Below are 18151 nucleotides of genomic sequence, written 5' to 3'. Positions count from 1 at the left end.
GCAGAATTATTTAAAGGCATGGTAATCTTGGTGTATGTAAACTTTTGACTTTGCAGGAAGTAATAAAAACGTCTTAACACATTCTCTCATTATTCTGGCATTTAGTAAATATTAATAATTATGGTAATTCTAACTGACCTAAACAGGAAAGGTTTATTCTGATTTCATGTCCGATATTGTGTCTTTTTATATAATCTATGTAAACTTCTAGTTTCAACTGTACATGATTAATGGTTTTATTTTTTTTTGCACAAGTGTCTCTTGCAGGGAACAGAGTGAAGTATAGTAAGCAGCTCGTTTGAATGAGCAGATTCTTCTGGCCTGAAAGCAGAGGAAAACCTTAGTCAGACATGCTTTGTACACCACCTATTTACGTCTTGCAAATAAAAAAAATCTTTGGGGCTTTTGATGATGGTATACCTCTGACAGTTGGTTAGAATGCAGTGTGCACACAGCCAAATCGCTGCGGCTCACTAATATACTGTACTTGAGAGCAAATCTAGAAAAAGGTTCTCCACTACTGTTATAATATTCACCTATACTCTGTTATGCATCAGCTTTCTGGGGGTCCCACGCCTAATACCATATTCAGTACTCGCTTATCTGCCTTACTGGACGGCACCCACTAAATAGTGTACTGACCTGTGTATATTGTTTATATTCATCCTCCAGTGGAGGTGACAGCAGCTGATCACTGGGGGGTGTCCATTGTCTGACCCCACCCATCTGATATTGATGACCTGTCCTATGGATCCGTCATCAATGTAGAAGTAGTGTAAATCAGTTTGCTAAACCCTTTGTTTTGGTTTTAATGTAATAAGCCGATACATTTAGACTTTAAAAAAAAAAAAAAAAAAATTGTGGTACAAATCCTGGAAAACAGTAATGTAAATATGCCATGACAGATCGATCTAAGGGTATGTGCACACGTAAAATGGTCCACTGCGGATTCCGCAGCGGATTTGCTAAATCGGCAGGGCAAAAACACCACGTTTTTCCTGCAGATTTATCGCGGTTTTTGTGCGGATTCCACTGCGGTTTTACACCTGCGGTTTTCTGTTATGGAGCAGGTGTAAAACCGCTGCGGATTCAGCACAAAGAAGTGACATGCTGCGGAATGTAAACTGCTGCGGAATGTAAACTGCTGCGTTCCCGCGCGTTTTTTTCCGCAGCATGGGCACAGCGTTTTCGGTTTCCCATAGGTTTACATTGTACTGTATACTCATGGGAAACTGCTGCGGATCCGCACCAAAATCCGCATCGTGTGCACAGAGCCTAACAATACCGCCTGGCTGTGTGCAGCTTTACAGCTTGGTTTTGTTTCATTTTCTCTCTAGATCGAAAAATGTATTCAGTGTCCTAACATTTTACCTCTACAGCTCAAGAACAGACTGATGTCGCCATGGTAACAGACCATAAACAAACCTGCATGGTCTAATCCTGCAGTTATATTTCTTTCATTTGTCCCTTCTGGTAGGCGAACATATGTCTGATGGATTAACACAGTGAGGCACACAGAAAAAAGAGCATGTCTCTTGGATCAGACTGTTTATAGTTGGTTACCATAGAGACTCATAGGTCTGTAAAGGAGCTGTGGAAACAAAACGGTATGGGGGTTTTAATCACAGCCTCTTACAAAGTTTGTCATTTTAGATGCAGCAGGCTGTGACGGTGATGGACGTAGCTTTTAATGTGTGCCGTTTTTCCTGCAACATTTTTTTTTTTTACAAAATCTATTTTTACTTTTGGCTTTTCCATGGAAAACCTCAATTTCTTGTGATCCCTAACCAACACCCTTGTGTCAACTTACAAAATTTTACATAAAAATCACAGTCCATCATTACATTTTTAGGGGATTGTAATACTTGGCAGCTAGTGGTAGTTCACGCAGCAGCCAGATGTTTGGCATACATTCGGCATACAGGAAACCGTGTGTTTGTGCTGTATTCTAGGCCTGCCATTAATGTAGCCCCTCAGAATGACTGGCAATGAGGGGCTATAGCGATACCTGGGTGTTATGTCCTTACAGATAGCACTTCTTACATATCACATATATCCACATTAGAGAACCAGTCAACTGGACAAGGGTCCTTTTCTTGCTCTTATTTTTGCTTTTCCCCTGAATGTTTTTCTTTTTTTATTTTGTTACAAATCCACCCCACAGCGTCAGAGATGGCTCTTTTTAACCCCCCAGTGACCACCAATATGATGTAAAACTGACCTGAGATATATGAGAATAGCATACACTGACTCGTGAAAATGTAGTATCTGTCGGCTGTACACCACAGCTGGCGTCACAATCGGTGATGGCACCGGCCATAGCCATTTAACCCTTTAGATGATGCACTCAATAGTGATTATGGCATGTAAATGGTTAAGTGTGTATGGGGGCTCCCTTTTTAACCCCATCGGCACCTTGATGGTTGTCATGATGATTAATAGCCAAATAGCAGCCTTAAAGTCTGGCAGCTGTAGGGATGTATTCAGAAGTTAGCTTCATTTTGTTGGTAATAACTTTTTTCTTTCCTGCCATGCCACTGTGCATTAATTCCTGAAAAGCACCTGAAGGGTTAATAAACGCAGCAGTTTTGAGTACGTTGAGGGGCGCTGTTTTTTAAAAAAAAAATGCTATCCCTTGGGGGGTCCAATATATAGGACTTTCAAGGTCACTTCAAAACTGCATAGGTCCCTAAAAATAAGTTTTGTAAACCTTGAACAAAATGAAAAATTAACAACCCAGACAGACCTTATGAGTATGGACTCGCCGCGGTCGCGACCGGAAGAACTGTTCCCTGGAGAGGTGGCCGGCGGCGCATCCTGATGACGTGGCCGGCGGCGCATCCTGATGACGTGGCCGGCGGCGCATCCTGATGACGTGGCCGGCGGCGCATCCTGATGACGTGGCCGGCGGCGCATCCTGATGACGTGGCCGGCGGCGCATCCTGATGACGTGGCCGGCGGCACAGTCTGATGACGCGACCGGGGCTGGAGGCGTGTCCCTTAGGATTGGCGGTGAGAGCGGCGGGGCCTGGGGGGGCCTATTGTCAGCCGGGTGCGCAGCCTCGGAAGGGGGAGACCAATCTTTGGGATGGTGCCGGGCAGGTCACATGGAGATCCTGCTGACCCCCATCCGGGGGCGGGGGCGGTGCCGTTGGAGGCATATTTAAGAGGGATATGGCAGCTGCTGGGTGTCTCAGACCTATTTTCAAATGGAGTCGCCGGAGCAAGAAGCACCGCAGCTTGAGAAGTGGCAGCAGCCTCAGCCCATAGTAGAGACTCATGCTATCTCCCAGCGGCGATCTAGTGGCAGTAGTCGCGCTGGTGGAGCCAAGAGTGTTCAGAAGTCGAGCAAGTCCTCAGGCCGTAAAACATCACCGGCTAGGAAGGACCCCCCACTAGCTATGGTACCGTGCACTACGCATCTGAGTAAGTGATCTATGTGAAAGTTCATTTAGGGTACCGTCACACTATAACATTTCGATCGCTACGACGGTACGATTCGTGACGTTCCAGCGATATCGTTACGATATCGCTGTGTCTGACACGCAGCAGCGATCAGGGATCCTGCTGAGAATCGTACGTCGTAGCAGATCGTATGGAACTTTCTTTCATCGCTGGATCTCCCGCTGTCATCGCTAGATCGGTGTGTGTGACACCGATCTAGCGATCTAGCGATGCGATCCAGCGATGCGTTCGCTTGTAACCAGGGTAAACATCGGGTAACTAAGCGCAGGACCGCGCTTAGTTACCCGATGTTTACCCTGGTTACAAGCGTTAAACTAAAAAAAAACAAACAGCACATACTTACATTCTGGTGTCCGTCAGGTCCCTTGCCGTCTCTGCTTCCCGCACTGTGACTGCCGGCCGTAAAGTGAAAGCAGAGCACAGCGGCTGTGCTTTCACTTTACGGCCGGCAGTCACTGAGTGCGGGAAGCAGACTGCAAGGGACCTGACGGACACCAGAATGTAAGTATGTGCTGTTTTTTTTTTTTTAGTTTAACGCTTGTAACCAGGGTAAACATCGGGTAACTAAGCGCGGTCCTGCGCTTAGTTACCCGATGTTTACCCTGGTTACCCAGGGACCTCGGCATCGTTGGTCGCTGGAGAGCTGTCTGTGTGACAGCTCCCCAGCGACCACACTACGATTTACCTACGATCACGGCCAGGTCATATCGCTGGTCGTGATCGTAGGTAAATCGTATAGTGTGACGGTACCCTTAGTGATCCTCTGTCCCTCTTTATGTTCCCTCTCTCCTTATTAGGGGAGAAGATGTTCCACCAAGTCCAAACATAAGGAGTGTGGCGAGTGTGGGGAACCACTCCCGGATGGTTATGAGAAAAGGTTGTGCAAACCTTGCATACAACGCTTAATAGAGGAGGAGGCCCCTGACCTTACGTCTACCTTAAGGGATATGGTTAGACAAGAAATCAGGGGTTCTATTAAGTCCATATCCCAAAAGACAGATTTTAAAAAGGGGAAAAAAATTAGATCCCCAGTTTCGTATTTTGGTTCAGACTCGGGCGAACTAAGCTCAGAATCCTCTCCATCTTCCTCTTCATCCATGGACGCAGAGTCGGGTCACTCCTGTTTACCACTAGATACAATTAATTGGCTGGTTAAAGCGGTGAATAACACAATAGGGATTGAGGAGCCCCAGTCAGTGGTCCATGCAGGACATAATGTTTAAGGGGTTAGATAAAAAATCCCGTAGATCTTTCCTGGTGATTGATAAAATAAACACATTAATTACAAGGGAGTGGAAAAAACCTGAGAGGAAAGGGTCGCTCCCACCAGCGTTTAAGAGAAGGTATCCATTCGAGGAAGAAGCATCATGCTCATGGGATAAAGCCCCGAAACTAGACGCGGCAGTAGCCAAAGCGTGTAAAAAGACCTTGCTACCATTTGAGGATTTAGGCAATCTAAAAGACCCATTAGACAGAAAGGCTGATGTTTTTCTTAAGGGTGCCTGGGAAACGGCGGCGGGATCTCTGAGACCAGCAATTGCGGCTACTTGTACAGCACGGTTGCTAATGGTGTGGCTTGACCGCCTGGAAGATCAACTCAAAAACAAAGTCCCTAGAAATGAGATCTTAGCCTCCCTTCCTATAATTCAGGAGGCAGCAGCTTTTCTTTCAGACGCCTCTGTAAAATTGGCAGCTAGGCCTTCAGCCCTTTCTAATGCGGCCCGTAGGGTTTATGGATAAAGTGTTGGCCAGGAGATTTACAGGCCAGATCAAAACTGTGGCATTCCCTGTGAGGGGGCGCACTTGTTTGGGCCGGTACTCGATGAACTGTTAGAAAAAGCGGGCGACAATAAAAAACGATTCCCCTTCCTAGGAAGACCCTCATACAGACGGGAATACAATAGAGGATGGTTCAACCGCAAAAGATCAAATAGAGAAAGATCCAGATATGACAGTAACAGGAAAAGAGGTAAAGGGTATATGTTTAACACCCCTCGGGACTATAAAAAGCCTCAATGACTGCTGGACCAGGTGGGGGGCAGACTTTCAGCCTTCTACCCTGCCTGGTTGAAAATTTCCAATAGCCCATGGGTCCTCAGGATTATTGCAACTGGTTTAAGGTTCGAGTTCCAGAAGATTCCTCAAAACAGTTTTTGTCTAACACCCGTCCGCTCTTCTTCTACAGAACAGTTGGCACTAGAGTCAGAAGTCCAGGAACTTCAACAAAAAGAAGTGCTGATTAAGGTGCCTGCAGTACAGAGAGGTAAGGGGTTTTATTCCCCCCTCTTTTTGATTAAAAAACCTGATGGATCCTTCGGTACTATCATTAATTTAAAGAGCCTAAATAAGTCTCTACTGGTTCCCTTCTTCAATATGGAATCTGTAAAGACGGCAATAAAACTTATGTTTAACAATTGCTTCATGGTTGTCTTAGATTTAAAAGATGCCTATTATGTCCCAATACATACAGAACACCAATAATTTCTTAGAGTGGCAGTTTCAATTAATAATACAGTAGAACATTTTCAATACTGAGCTCTTCCCTTTGGAGTTGCGGTCGCACCCCGTGTATTCACTAAATGGTAGAAGTCATGGCGCACCTTCACGAACAGGACATCTTAATAATTCCCTACTTAGATGACTTATGAATCGTGGGACATTCGGAATCACATTGCACTGACCAATTAGGGAAGGTGACATCAGTATTGCAGAAATTGGGGTGGATCATTAATCTTAAAAAATCCTGTTTACAACCCTCTAAAGTACAGGAGATTTTGGGTCTTGTCATAGATTCTAGCGGGCAGGAATGTCATCTTCCAGATGCAAAAGTGGATAGGATCCAACAACTGGTAACTAAAGTGATTAAAAATCCATCAGTCTCTGTAAGAAGAGCAATGCCACTGTTAGGATCACTCACATCATGTATCCCGGTGGTTCTCTGGGCTCAATATCACACCAGAACACTACAGTGGGACGTATTACGTAACACCCGTTACTTGACTGGACATCTTGACAGTATATTTTCACTATCCACTGAATCTATACAATCTTTACATTGGTGGACACACATACCAAACTTACGTAAAGATGTTCCCTGGACAAACGATGTGTCCCGAATAGTAACTACAGATGCTAGTCCCAGGGGATGGGGAGAGCACATGGAAAATAGTTGGGTCCAGGGACTGTGGTCTCGATCTGAGCAGAATTCACCATCCAACTTAAAAGAATTATTAGCGGTGGAATGCGCTTTGAATAATTTCCTTATACCCCTACTGGGTAAACATGTCAGATTTTTCTCAGATAACCAGGTGACCGTAGCCCAGTGTTCCCCAAGTCCGGTTCTCAAGAGCCACCAACAGGTCATGTTTTCAGTATTTCCTTAGTATTGCACAGGTGATAATTGCATCACCTGCACAGGCAATAGTTCCAGCACCTGTGCAATACTAAGGATATCCTGGATGTTGCGGATCGTATTTTTCAGATGGCCGAAAATTATCTTCAATCTCTTACAGCTCTTCACATAAAAGGAAAGCTCAATGTCGTGGCCGACTACCTAAGCCACAACAAACTCGGACAGGGAGATTGGACATTGAATCAGACCATCTTCAACCAGATTGTACAATTATGGGGGTGCCCAGACATAGACCTTTTTGCAAACAAGGAAAACAGGAAGCTACATCGATTCTGTTCCTTAAACCCCCAGAGAAAACCCATATGCGGTGGACGCTCTCCTAGTTTCATGGCACTTCAATCTCGCTTATGCCTTTCCCCCTCTAAACTTAATTTCCGATAGTTCTGAGAAAGATACGGGAAGACATGGCCCGGGTAATCATGGTAGCCCCATTTTGGCCCAGGAGATCATGGTTTCCATGGCTGAGGAAGATGTCCATTTCCCAGCCTTGGATTCTCCCAGAAATACCAGATGTCCCCTCCCAGGTCCCAGTTCTCCATCCCCGAGTTGCCAATTTACATCTAGCGGTGTGGAATTTGAGAGGTCATTGCTAAAGGCGAAGGGGTTTTTTTGAGAACTAGTAAACACATTACTAAAAAGTAGGAAGGTGTCTACAACAAACATTTATGTCAGAATTTGGGAAAAATTCTTACAAGTCTCAGAGTCACATATTGGCCAAAAAATCTGAATTAAAATTTTTTTTAGAATTCCTACAGAAGGGATTAGAAATGGGTTTACCCACAAGCACTCTGAGTTCAAGTATCGGCTCTGGGGGCGCTGTACAATAGTAATTTAGCTGGTAATCACTGGATAACTAGTACTTGCGCAGGCGTGTACTACGGAGGACAGAGAATGAACTTCAATCCAATATTGCGGCCAGCATGCAGCCAGCGGGTAAGGAAAGGGTGAATCAAACACCCAAAAACTCCGCCCATGTGACCCAAAACCAGTCCCGCCAAATTCAGGTGACAGGCTCCCTTTAAGCAAAAATTGGTTCCATGGGACCTAAATTTTGTGCTTTCCGCTCTGATGGAAGCGCCATTTGAACCTATTGATACTGTCCCAATTAAAATCCTATCTCTTAAAACGGCCCTTTTAGTTGCACTCACATCCGCAAGAAGGGTTAGCGATCTACAAGCCCTGTCTCGACAGCCTCCATACATGCAGTTTAGAGAAAATAGTTATTTTGAAACCTGATCCTCTTTACCTTCCAAAAGTAGCTTCAAAATTTCATAGATTGCAGGAAGTGGTTCTACCTTCCTTCTGTCCTAATCCCACCAATGATAAAGAGCGAAAATTTCATTCTCTAGATGTAAAAGGTGTCTTCTTAGATATATTTCAGCTACTAGTTCTTGGAAGAAAGATAATTCCCTATTTGTATCCTTTCAGGGAGTTAGAAAGGGGCTTAGAGTGTCCAAAAACATACTAGCTAGATGGATCAGGGAGGCAGTTTCTTTAGCTTATTCAGCAGGTGGCGTACAGATCCCGGAAGGTATAAAAGCTCACTCCACTCGAGCCATGGCTACTTCCTGGGCAGAGAGATCAGAGGTGTCGATTGAAGACATTTGTAAGGCGGCCACATGGTCTTCTCCATCTACTTTTCTTAAACACTATAGACTAGATCTGGGTAGCTCCTCCGATCTCACGTTTGGGAGAAGGGTGCTTGAAGCAGTTGTCCCTCCCTATTCTCTTTTACTTCTCTGAAAGTCTCTCGTGGTGCTGTCATGGCGACTGAATAAATACGTAAGCTACTTACCGGTAGCAGTGTTTTTCAGGAGCCCATGACAGCACCCTTATATTCCCTACCCTTCTTGTATGGGTCAACACTTCCTTTTTTCCATTAAGTCCTAAGTTTACTCACAGGGTGAATTGTACCATGTTTTAAATTGTTTATATGCTACTAACCAGGGAGGTCCTCTCATGCTCTGTAAACCAACTGATGTGGGAGAGAAGTGCCGCCCTTTTATGTCTGTAGGTTTCCTGTTCCTGAAGGGCGGATCCCCTCTCTCGTGGTGCTGTCATGGGCTCCTGAAAAACACTGCTACCGGTAAGTAGCTTACGTATTTTTCAGATGGTGCCCATGTAAAGCAGACATGAGGGAAATGGTAGTCACTGTTTTGTGTAATATGACTGTCTGGAGTAGAGGGATAATCATCAAAGTTTCAGAATTGCAAGTTTTTGTCAAATTTCTGATATATTTAAAAATAAAATATTACTGACACATGTTAACGCGTTCCAGAGTTATAGCCACGTAAAGTGCCACTGGTCAGAATTGAAAAATTTGTGCTGGTCACGAAGGGGTTAATTGGCATTACGTTCTATCGTTTTTACTAAGAGGGCGTGGCTGATTCTTCGGTGGTCTGTCTTTAGGCTGCTTTGCAGTATTACCTTGTCAGCCACACCTCCATGGAAAGACCAGAAAAATGAGCACTGAATAAAAAGGCCTGTGTCTCTGCAAACATAGGGCAAATTTTTAAGAAGGAAAACAAAATATTCAGGGGCGCAGGGAAATGAAGTAATAGCAAAAGCCGGCCGCTTTTTACCTGGAGATAGGTCCTCGTTAAATAATAGACAATATGGCCGACCTTGTTATTTTACTGCCGCACCAGAGCAGAAAACGTTGGTTTCTCTTTACAAGCTTTGGTGTGTGCTCTGTTATTGTAATATTAGCTATTACAGCCTATATTCAGGCAAATTATTGTAGCGCCACTTATTCCATGGCGCCTTATATGTGAGGAGGGGTATACATAATACAAACAAGTACAATAATCATGAGCAATATAAGTCACCGATTGGTACAGGAGGAGAGGGGACCCTGCCCGCAAGGGCTCAGTCTACAAGGGATGGGTGGGAATACAGTAGGTGAGGGTAGCGCTGGTCGTGCAGCGGTATGGTGGAATGAAGGCAACTGCAGGTTGTAGGCTTGTCGGAAAAGGAAGGTCTTCAGGTTTCCACAGTAGGCGAGAGTCTGATATGTTGGGTTTAAGAGTTCCAGCGTAGGGGGATGAACGGGAGAAGTCTTGTATGTGATTATGGGAAGAGGAGTCACACTGTTTGCTCCTGATGTCCCCATTCATCTGACCGAGGGCGAGTAAGTCCTTTAGGCATCAGTCTACTGCACAATGATGTAAGAAAAGAAAAGTGACAGCAGTATACCGCACACAATTGTGGGTTTTAATTGTTTATATATCCTCTTTGGTCAGACCTCACCTGGAATACTGTGTCCAGTTTTGGGCACCGCATTTAAAAAAAGACATCAACAAACTCAAGCAAATTCAGAAGACCAGAATGGTGAGCGGTCTGCAAACCATGTCCTATGAGGAACGTTTACAGGATTTGGGAATGTTTAGCTTGCAAAAAACAAGACTGAGAGGAGACTTAATAGCTGTCTACAAATATCTCAAGGGCTGTCATGTTGTAGAAGGATCATCTAGATTCTCATTTGCACAAAGAAAGACTAGAAGCAATAAGATGAAACTGAATGGGAGAAGACACAGATTAGATATTAGAAAAAACTTTTTGACAATTAGGGTGATCAATGAGTGGAACAGGCTGCCACCAGAGGTGGCGAGTTCTCCTTCAATGGAAGTCTTCAAACAGAGGCTGGACAGACATCTGTCTGAGATGATTTAGTGAAACCTGCTTTGAACGGGGTTGGACCAGATGACCCAGGAGGTCCCTTCCGACTCTACTATTCTATGATTCTAAGTACCAAGAACATATTCCAGAGCGCACGAGAGTTCAGCCAACACCCAGACTTAAAATTGTGGACTTCACTGGCATTCACTGTAACCCTTTTAAAGGGACCCTGTCAGCACAGAATGACTGCTCACACTGGCGCACCTCAGAGCCAAATGTTTATGTGCACCTTCTCACCTGCTCGTTTTACTCACTCTGCCCCCCTCTGGCTCTCTGAAGCCAGAGCTGTCAGTCATAGAAGAGGGGAGGTGGATACTGAGGGACAACAAGCAGGTGGGAAGGTGTATATAAATGATTGCCCCCCCCCCCACCACCATCCCCCCTGTGAAGCAGTGGGACATTGAGCGAATATGTTCGGAAACGATTGCCGAATCTGAATTTGCCATATTCGTACTATATTGGTACTCTATTTGTGAGGAATTTATGTTTGGCGATCGGTTCTGAACATATTCGGTCATTTCCACTTCCAATGACGTTATTTTGCGTTTGGCAAATATTGCAAATACAATATTCGTAGCTGATCGTAATCCGAACTGAATTTTGAAAAATTCACCCAACTCTAGTACTGAGTACAGTGGTTTGGGTAAGAGCTTGTTAATGTTATTAGCATACTGGTATTACTCCATCTCTTAAAGGATTGTCCAGACTTACGATATTGATAATCTATTCAAATAATAGGTTAGGTTCGGTTTGAATTTAATCAGCCGATCTTTTTATACTTTATTCATTTACCAGCAGCTTATTTTCTTGCAGAACAAAAGAATCCGGCTTATTCCTCTCTCCCCATAGAGAATACATGATTGCTCCTCTGAGCTGAGCTTTCATGTGTATGGGGGAGCTGGGAAAGAGAACTATCAGCTGAACAAGCCATCGATTAGCCATCCTCATGTATGGGCACCTTGTTTTTTGTATTATTTCCTTTTTACCGATAATATTGCTAGTAGATTTTCAGCATACTTTTTGCCTTTTTCATTCAGTGTTTCTGGTGTTATTAGAAACTTTTCACAGTATTGATCTCACACACTCAAACATCTGCAGTGCAACAAAATGAATGTTAATGAAACACTTCACATCCTTTTATTTTTATCCCATAGGAGGTGGGTGAGCCAACCAAAGATGAAAAGGCGATTGCTAAATACCTGCGGTTCAACTGCCCATCCAAGTCCACCAATATGATGGGGCACAGAGTTGACTACTTTGTTGGTAAGTTTTTATTGCTATGCCTTCTCTTTATGAAGGATAATTTATTAATATATAGAATTCCCCCTAAAGCGGCTCTCTGATAAAAAAAAAAATGACAAAAGCATTATGAATAGCATATTAAATGGCTCTTTTTTAAATCTTTCTAGCACAGTTCCTCTGATTTCAAGTATTTTAATTTCTGTAAAATAGCTAGAGCTAGATTAAGATGGTGAATATGAATAATTAACCCCTTAACTACCACCGATACGCCTTTTAACGGAGGCAGTTAAGGGTACTTATTCCTCTACGCCGCTTTTTAACAAGGGAGAACCTAATTCGGGTCAGTTTTTACCGTCCCCAGTGTTGCGTTTGCCGTTATTCACAGGAGAAAAAAAAGTCAGATTTCCCATTTTCTCTCTCCCCTGATATGTTCTAGCATACCAGAGGAAACAGAAATGGGGTCCCCTGAGCCCCCCAACCTTCCCTCCTTCCCCTTTCCCGGTACCTCGGCTCCATCCCACGGCCCTCCACGTCATCTTCCTGGAAGAAAATGATCTACCGGCTGTCACCTGGCAACAATAGGAGATTTTTCCTATTGGTTAATTTTGATCGCTGTGATATACCCTATCAGTGATCAAATATCACAGTGATCAAAATAAAAAAAATTGTAACTCAACCCCCCCCCCTTTATCTCCCCCTTAGTTGGGTAAAAATAATAAATACATTTTTTTTATTTTATTCCATTAGGGTTGGGGTGAGAGCTAGGGTTGGGGTTAAGGTTGGGGTTAGGGTTTTGGTGTTGGGGTTAGGGTTGTGGTGTTGGGGTTAGGGTTGGGATTAGGGTCAGGGATAGGGCTGTGTTAGGGTTGGAGTTAGAATTGGGGGGTTTCCACTGTTTATGTACATCAGGGGTCTCCAAACACGACATGGCGACCGCCTTTGATTCCTGCCAATTTTGCATTCAGAAAGTCAAACGGTTCTCCCTCCCTCCTGAGCCCTGCCATGCGACCAAACAGTGGCTTTTCCCCTCACACGGGTATCGGCATACTCGGGTGAAATTGCACAACAAAGTTTGTGGTCCATTTTCTCCTGATACCCTTGTGAAAATAAAAAAGTTTGATTCCAAAGTAAATTTTTTGTGAAAAAAGTAAAGTCATTTTTCCTTCCACATTGCTTTAGTACTCGTGAAGGGTTAATAAAGTTATTGAATGTAGTTTTGAGAACCTTGAGGGCTGCAGGTTTTAGAATGGTGTCACTTTGGGGTATTTTCTGCCATATTGACCCCCCTAAAATCACTTCAAATGTTAGGTGGTCCCTAAATTCTTTTGGAACAATGAGAAATCGCTGCTTAACGTTTAACCCTTATAACTTCCTAACAAAATAAAATTATTTCCAAAATTGTTCTGATATAAAGTAGACATGTGGGAAATCGTATTTATTATTTTGTGCAGTATGACTCTTTGATTTAAAAGCACAAAAATTAAATTTTGAAAATTGCAAAATTTTCAAAATTTTTGCCAAATTTGCGTTTGTTTTCTTGTGACTTGCGTTTATTTATGAAAAAATCTCAGAATCACCAGGATCCGTTGAAACATTCGAGCTATAACTTCATAAAGTGAGTGGTCAGAATTGTAAACATTTTCTTAGTCATTAAGGACAAAATTGGCTCTGTCACTAAGGGGTTAAGCATTCATCATGCATTTATGATTTTCTAATTTGTCAACTGTGTGGTCACTTTAAAGCACCACTTTAGCTTTTTTAATTATTATTATTATTATTATTATTGTGGTGCCCCTAATTTAAGCTCCCTGCACCTAGTCTCTTAACTCCCCCCCCGCAGTCCTCCCCTTCTATCAGCATCATTCAAGTCTGTCTCCAGCAGCTTGTGACCTGCTGAATCGCTCCAGTGTTTGCTGGAGCAAGCCGGAGGTGTCATTTCAAAGTCAGCCACTGAAGCTTTAAAGGGAACCTGTCACCCCCAAAATCGATGGTGAGGTAAGCTCACAGTCATCAGGGGCTTATCTACAGCATTCTGTAATGCTGTAGATAAACCCCCGATGTAACCTGAAAGAGGAGAAAAAGAGGTAAGATTATACTCACCCAGGGGTGGTCCCGCTGCTTTCTGGTCAAATGGGTTTCTCAGGTCCGCTCCAGCGCCTGCTATCTTCATTCCATGATGTCCTCTTCTGGTCTTCACACCGCGGCTCTGGCGCAGGCGTACTTTGTCTGCCCTGTTGAGGGCAGAGCAAAGTACTGCAGTGCGCAGGCGCCGGGCCTCTCTGACCTTTCCGGCGCCTGCGCACTGCAGTACTTTGCTCTGCCCTCAACAGGGCAGACAAAGTACGCCTGCGCCGGAGCCGCGGCGTGAAGACCAGAAGAGGACGTCATGGAATGAAGATAGGAGGCGCTGTTCTGGACCTGAGACACCCTGGGTGAGTATAATCTAACCTCTTTTTCTCCTCTTTCAGGTAACATCGGCGGCTTATCTACAGCATTACAGAATGCTGTAGATAAGCCCCTGATGACGGTGAGCTTACCTCACCATCGATTTTGGGGGTGACAGGTTCCCTTTAAAGGAAGACCATCATCAGAGAATGATCTATTGTTTAAACTGGGTTTTTGTAATGTGCATTTTAAAAAATGTTGGTAATGTCTTAAAAATTACATAGAAACCCTGTACTATAACATCCTGTTGTTTCAGGAAACAACACATGTACATAGCCAGAATTGTCGGACCCTATGTTTTGTATGGAAGCTTCTAATGCCCCTGTGCAAAGGTCATAGTGAAGGGAGGAGGTGCAGGGTCAGCTGTGACATCACCTATAGTTAGTGTTAAATTTTCTGTTATCAACTGTGTACAGAAGTGTTTTCTGTCAGTGTAATCCTGCCTCTGATGATCAGGAGTCTGCTGGAAACTTCCTGAAAGGGCAAGAAGTACGAGTTTCGAAATGCCATAGTGGCCAGTGTAAAAATTGCAAGGTTACTAATTCTGATTATTTTGGCTTTTTTTTTAATTTTTTTATAAAGATTGTTTAAAAAAAAATGCTAATTAAAAAAAAAAATACATGCAACACAAACACCAGATTTGACGCCTTAACAACCGCTGATACGCATTAAAACGGCAGCCTCTAAGGGGCCTTATTATCTCATTGCTGTTGTAAAAGGGCGATTGGGAATAAGGTTGTAACGTCTTCCTGAGTTGGAAAATCTCTGGGGTCTTGGCTACCGGGGGTAGCCGAGACCCTGGAGAACATGATCAGGGCCGGATTTTTCAGTCCCCCGTTCATGTGATCACTGTTATTCAGTGAATAATGTCGATCACGGGAAAAAAAAGTGTGCCTGCTGTTGCAATGATTTTTCTCTCTTCTGATATACGGTACATGTCAGAAGAGAGAGAAATTGTACCCCTCAAGCTTCCCAGATCCATCCGCTATCCCTGGGCCCTCCTGATCCGGCCCTCCGCGTTATTTTCTAGAAAAAAATATGGCAGGTGCATGCACAGGTCGCCCTCCGAGATCTGCCTGCTGATACCTAGCAACGATAGGATCCAAATGGACCAATAGAAAAAAAAATTCCCTATCACAGTGATCAAAAGAAAAAATAGTAAATCAAATCCCCCTTTGTCACCTCCTTACTTATATAAAAATGATAAACTAAAAATAAACTAAAATATTTTTTTCCATTCTTTGCAGATGGGGTTGGGGTTGTGTTAGGGTTGGACTTAGAATTGGCGGGTTTCCCTATCGATTCCAGCAAATTTTACATTCAAAAAGTCAAATGGTGCTCCTTCCATTCTGAGCCCTGCCGTGCGCCCAAACAGTAGATTTCCCCCATATATGGGGTATCTACATACTGTGGGGGAAATTGCATAATACATTTTGTGGTCCATTTTCTTCTGTTACCCTTGTGAAAATAAAAAAGCTTGGGTCTAAAGTAAATTTTTTGTGAAAAAAATTAAATGCTAATATTTTCCTTTCACATTGCTTCAGTTCCTGTGAAGCAACTGAAGGGTTAATAAACTTCTTGAATGTGGTTTTGAGTACCTTGAGGGGTGCAGTTTTTAGAATGGTGTCACTTTTCGGTACTTTCTGTCATATAGGCCCCTCAAAGTCACTTCAAATGTCATGTGGTCCCTAAAAGAAGAAGAAAAAAAAATGGTTTTGTAAATTTCCTTGTAAAAATGATAAATTGCTTCCAAGCGCTGCTCACAGTACAGTGAGTGGTGGCTGTAATTGCTCCATGCACACCCCATGACTAGTGATGGGCGAACCCAAAGAGTAAAGTTAGGCCTCCGTACCTAACACCTATTGTTCGGGCACAGACAACGGGCTTCCACTGTTGGGGTTCGGCTGACTGAACATCGGGTGTTTGTTGCGCTGTCATGTGTATGGCATGTGCAGCTTCTGATCAGATCTGAAGTCATCACCGCTGGTCAGAGAGCTGCGGTTCCCACGCTGTCAAAAGACAGCGTGAAGCCCGCAGCTGTGATCGGAGGTATAAAGTTCTCCTCTGGTCACTTATGTCGGCTGATGGGACAACTACTCCCATCAGCCGACGCCTGCTGCCGCTAATAACAGTGAGAGCAGGAGCGGCTGATGGGAGTATTCATCAGCCGCCTCCTGCGCTGTAAATAAATAAGGAAAAAAAAAAAACGGCATGGGTGCCCCCATATTTTTGATAACCAGCCAGGCAAAACTCACAGCTGGGGGCTGAAACCCTCAGTTGTCAGCTTCAGCAAGGCTGTTTATCAAGAATAGAGGGGTCCCCATGCTGTTTTTTTAAATTATTTATTTACAGCGCAGGAGGCGGCTAATTAATACTCTCATCAGTTGTTCCTGCTCTCACTGCTATTAGCGGCAGCAGGCATCTGCTGATGGGAGCAGTAGTCCCATCAGCTAACCGCAGTGACTGGAGGTTTTATACCTCCGATCACAGCTGAGCGCTCATGCTTTTGACAGCGTTGGAACCGTGGCTGTCTGACCAGCGGTGATGATTTCACTGTCAATCAGAAGCAGTGTTTTCCGTGCTGTCATGCACATGACAACGTGGCAAACACTGGATGTTCGGGCCCCCCATTCATGTGAATGAGGTCTGGGTACTGTTCTGGTACCCAAACCCGAACATTTTGTAACTTTTCGGCCATACCCGCCGGATCCAAGCATCCAGGTGTCCGCCCATCTCTACCCCAATAAAGCAGCTGGGCAGCATTTTAACATTTACATGCAGATTAACTCTATATCTGCAGTAAACAGCGGTTTCTGAGATCACAGGTTACCTTTAACCCCTTAATCCCATATGACGTACTATCCCGTCAAGGTGCCCTGGGACTTAATTCCCAGTGACGGGATAGTACGTCATATGCGATCGGTCGCACTCACGGGGGGATCGCGGCCGGGTGTCAACTGCCTATCGCAGCTGACATCCGGCACTATGTGCCAGGAGCGGTCACGGACCGCCCCCGGCACATTAACCCCCGGCACCCCGCGATCAAACATGATCGCGATGTGCCGGCGGTATAGGGAAGCATCGCGCAGGGAGGGGGCTCCCTGCGGGCTTCCCTGAGACCCCCGCAGCAACGTGGGTCTCCTTACCTCCCTCCCTGCTGCATGCCCAGATCCAAAATGGCCGCGGCATCCGGGTCCTGCAGGGAGGGAGGTGGCTTACCAAGTGCCTGCTTAGAGCAGGCGCTTGGTAAGCCTGCAGCGCTGTAAGTCAGATCACCGATCTGACAGAGTGCTGTGCAAACTGTCAGATCAGTGATCTGTGATGTCCTCCCCTGGGGCAAAGTCAAAAAGTTAAGGACATTTTTAATTGCTTTTTATTCCGATTTTTGTGAAGCAGAATGAACAAAAACCAGCTTGTGAAATTTCTCATCATGCGTACCAAAGGCGCAAACGCAGGAAAAAACGCATGTAAACCGCAGCGTTTGTACGCGTTTACATGCGTTTTTTTCACCACTTGCGGATGCGTTTAAAACGCTGCAGATTTAAACGCAAATGTGAAACCAGCCTTACTTAGGGAAAAATAATAAAATTAAAAAAAAATGTATTTATTTCCATTTTCCCGTTAGGGTTAGGGCTAGGGTTAGGGTTGGGGCTAGGGTTGGAGCTAAAGTCAGGGTTAGGGTTGGGGCTAAAGTTAGGGTTCGGGTTGGGGCTAAAGTTAGGGTTAGGGTTTGGATTACATTTACGGTTGGGATTAGGGTTTGGATAAGAGTTAGGGGTGTGTCAGGGTTAGGGTTACTGTTGGGATTAGAGTCAGGGGTATGTTTGGATTAGGGTTTCAGTTAGAATTGGGGGTTTCCACTGTTTAGGCATATCAGGGGCTCTCCAAACGCGACTGCTCTCAATTCCA

General features: G+C 44.4%; 1 protein-coding gene across 1 annotated transcript in view; it reads left to right on the top strand.

Annotated features, from left to right (window-relative positions):
* Positions 1–18151, top strand: part of SEC62 (SEC62 homolog, preprotein translocation factor) — a 52311-nt gene that overhangs the window by 16120 nt on the left and 18040 nt on the right. The window contains exon 2 of the mRNA XM_069727356.1: positions 11710–11818. Coding sequence (XP_069583457.1) covers positions 11710–11818 — 109 coding nt within the window. The remainder of the gene's footprint in view (positions 1–11709; positions 11819–18151) is intronic.

Source organism: Ranitomeya imitator, chromosome 5 (assembly GCF_032444005.1).
Source record: "Ranitomeya imitator isolate aRanImi1 chromosome 5, aRanImi1.pri, whole genome shotgun sequence".
NCBI lineage: Eukaryota > Metazoa > Chordata > Amphibia > Anura > Dendrobatidae > Ranitomeya > Ranitomeya imitator.
Note: the sequence above shows the minus strand (reverse complement) of the source record. Positions and strands in the feature narration are given on the sequence as shown.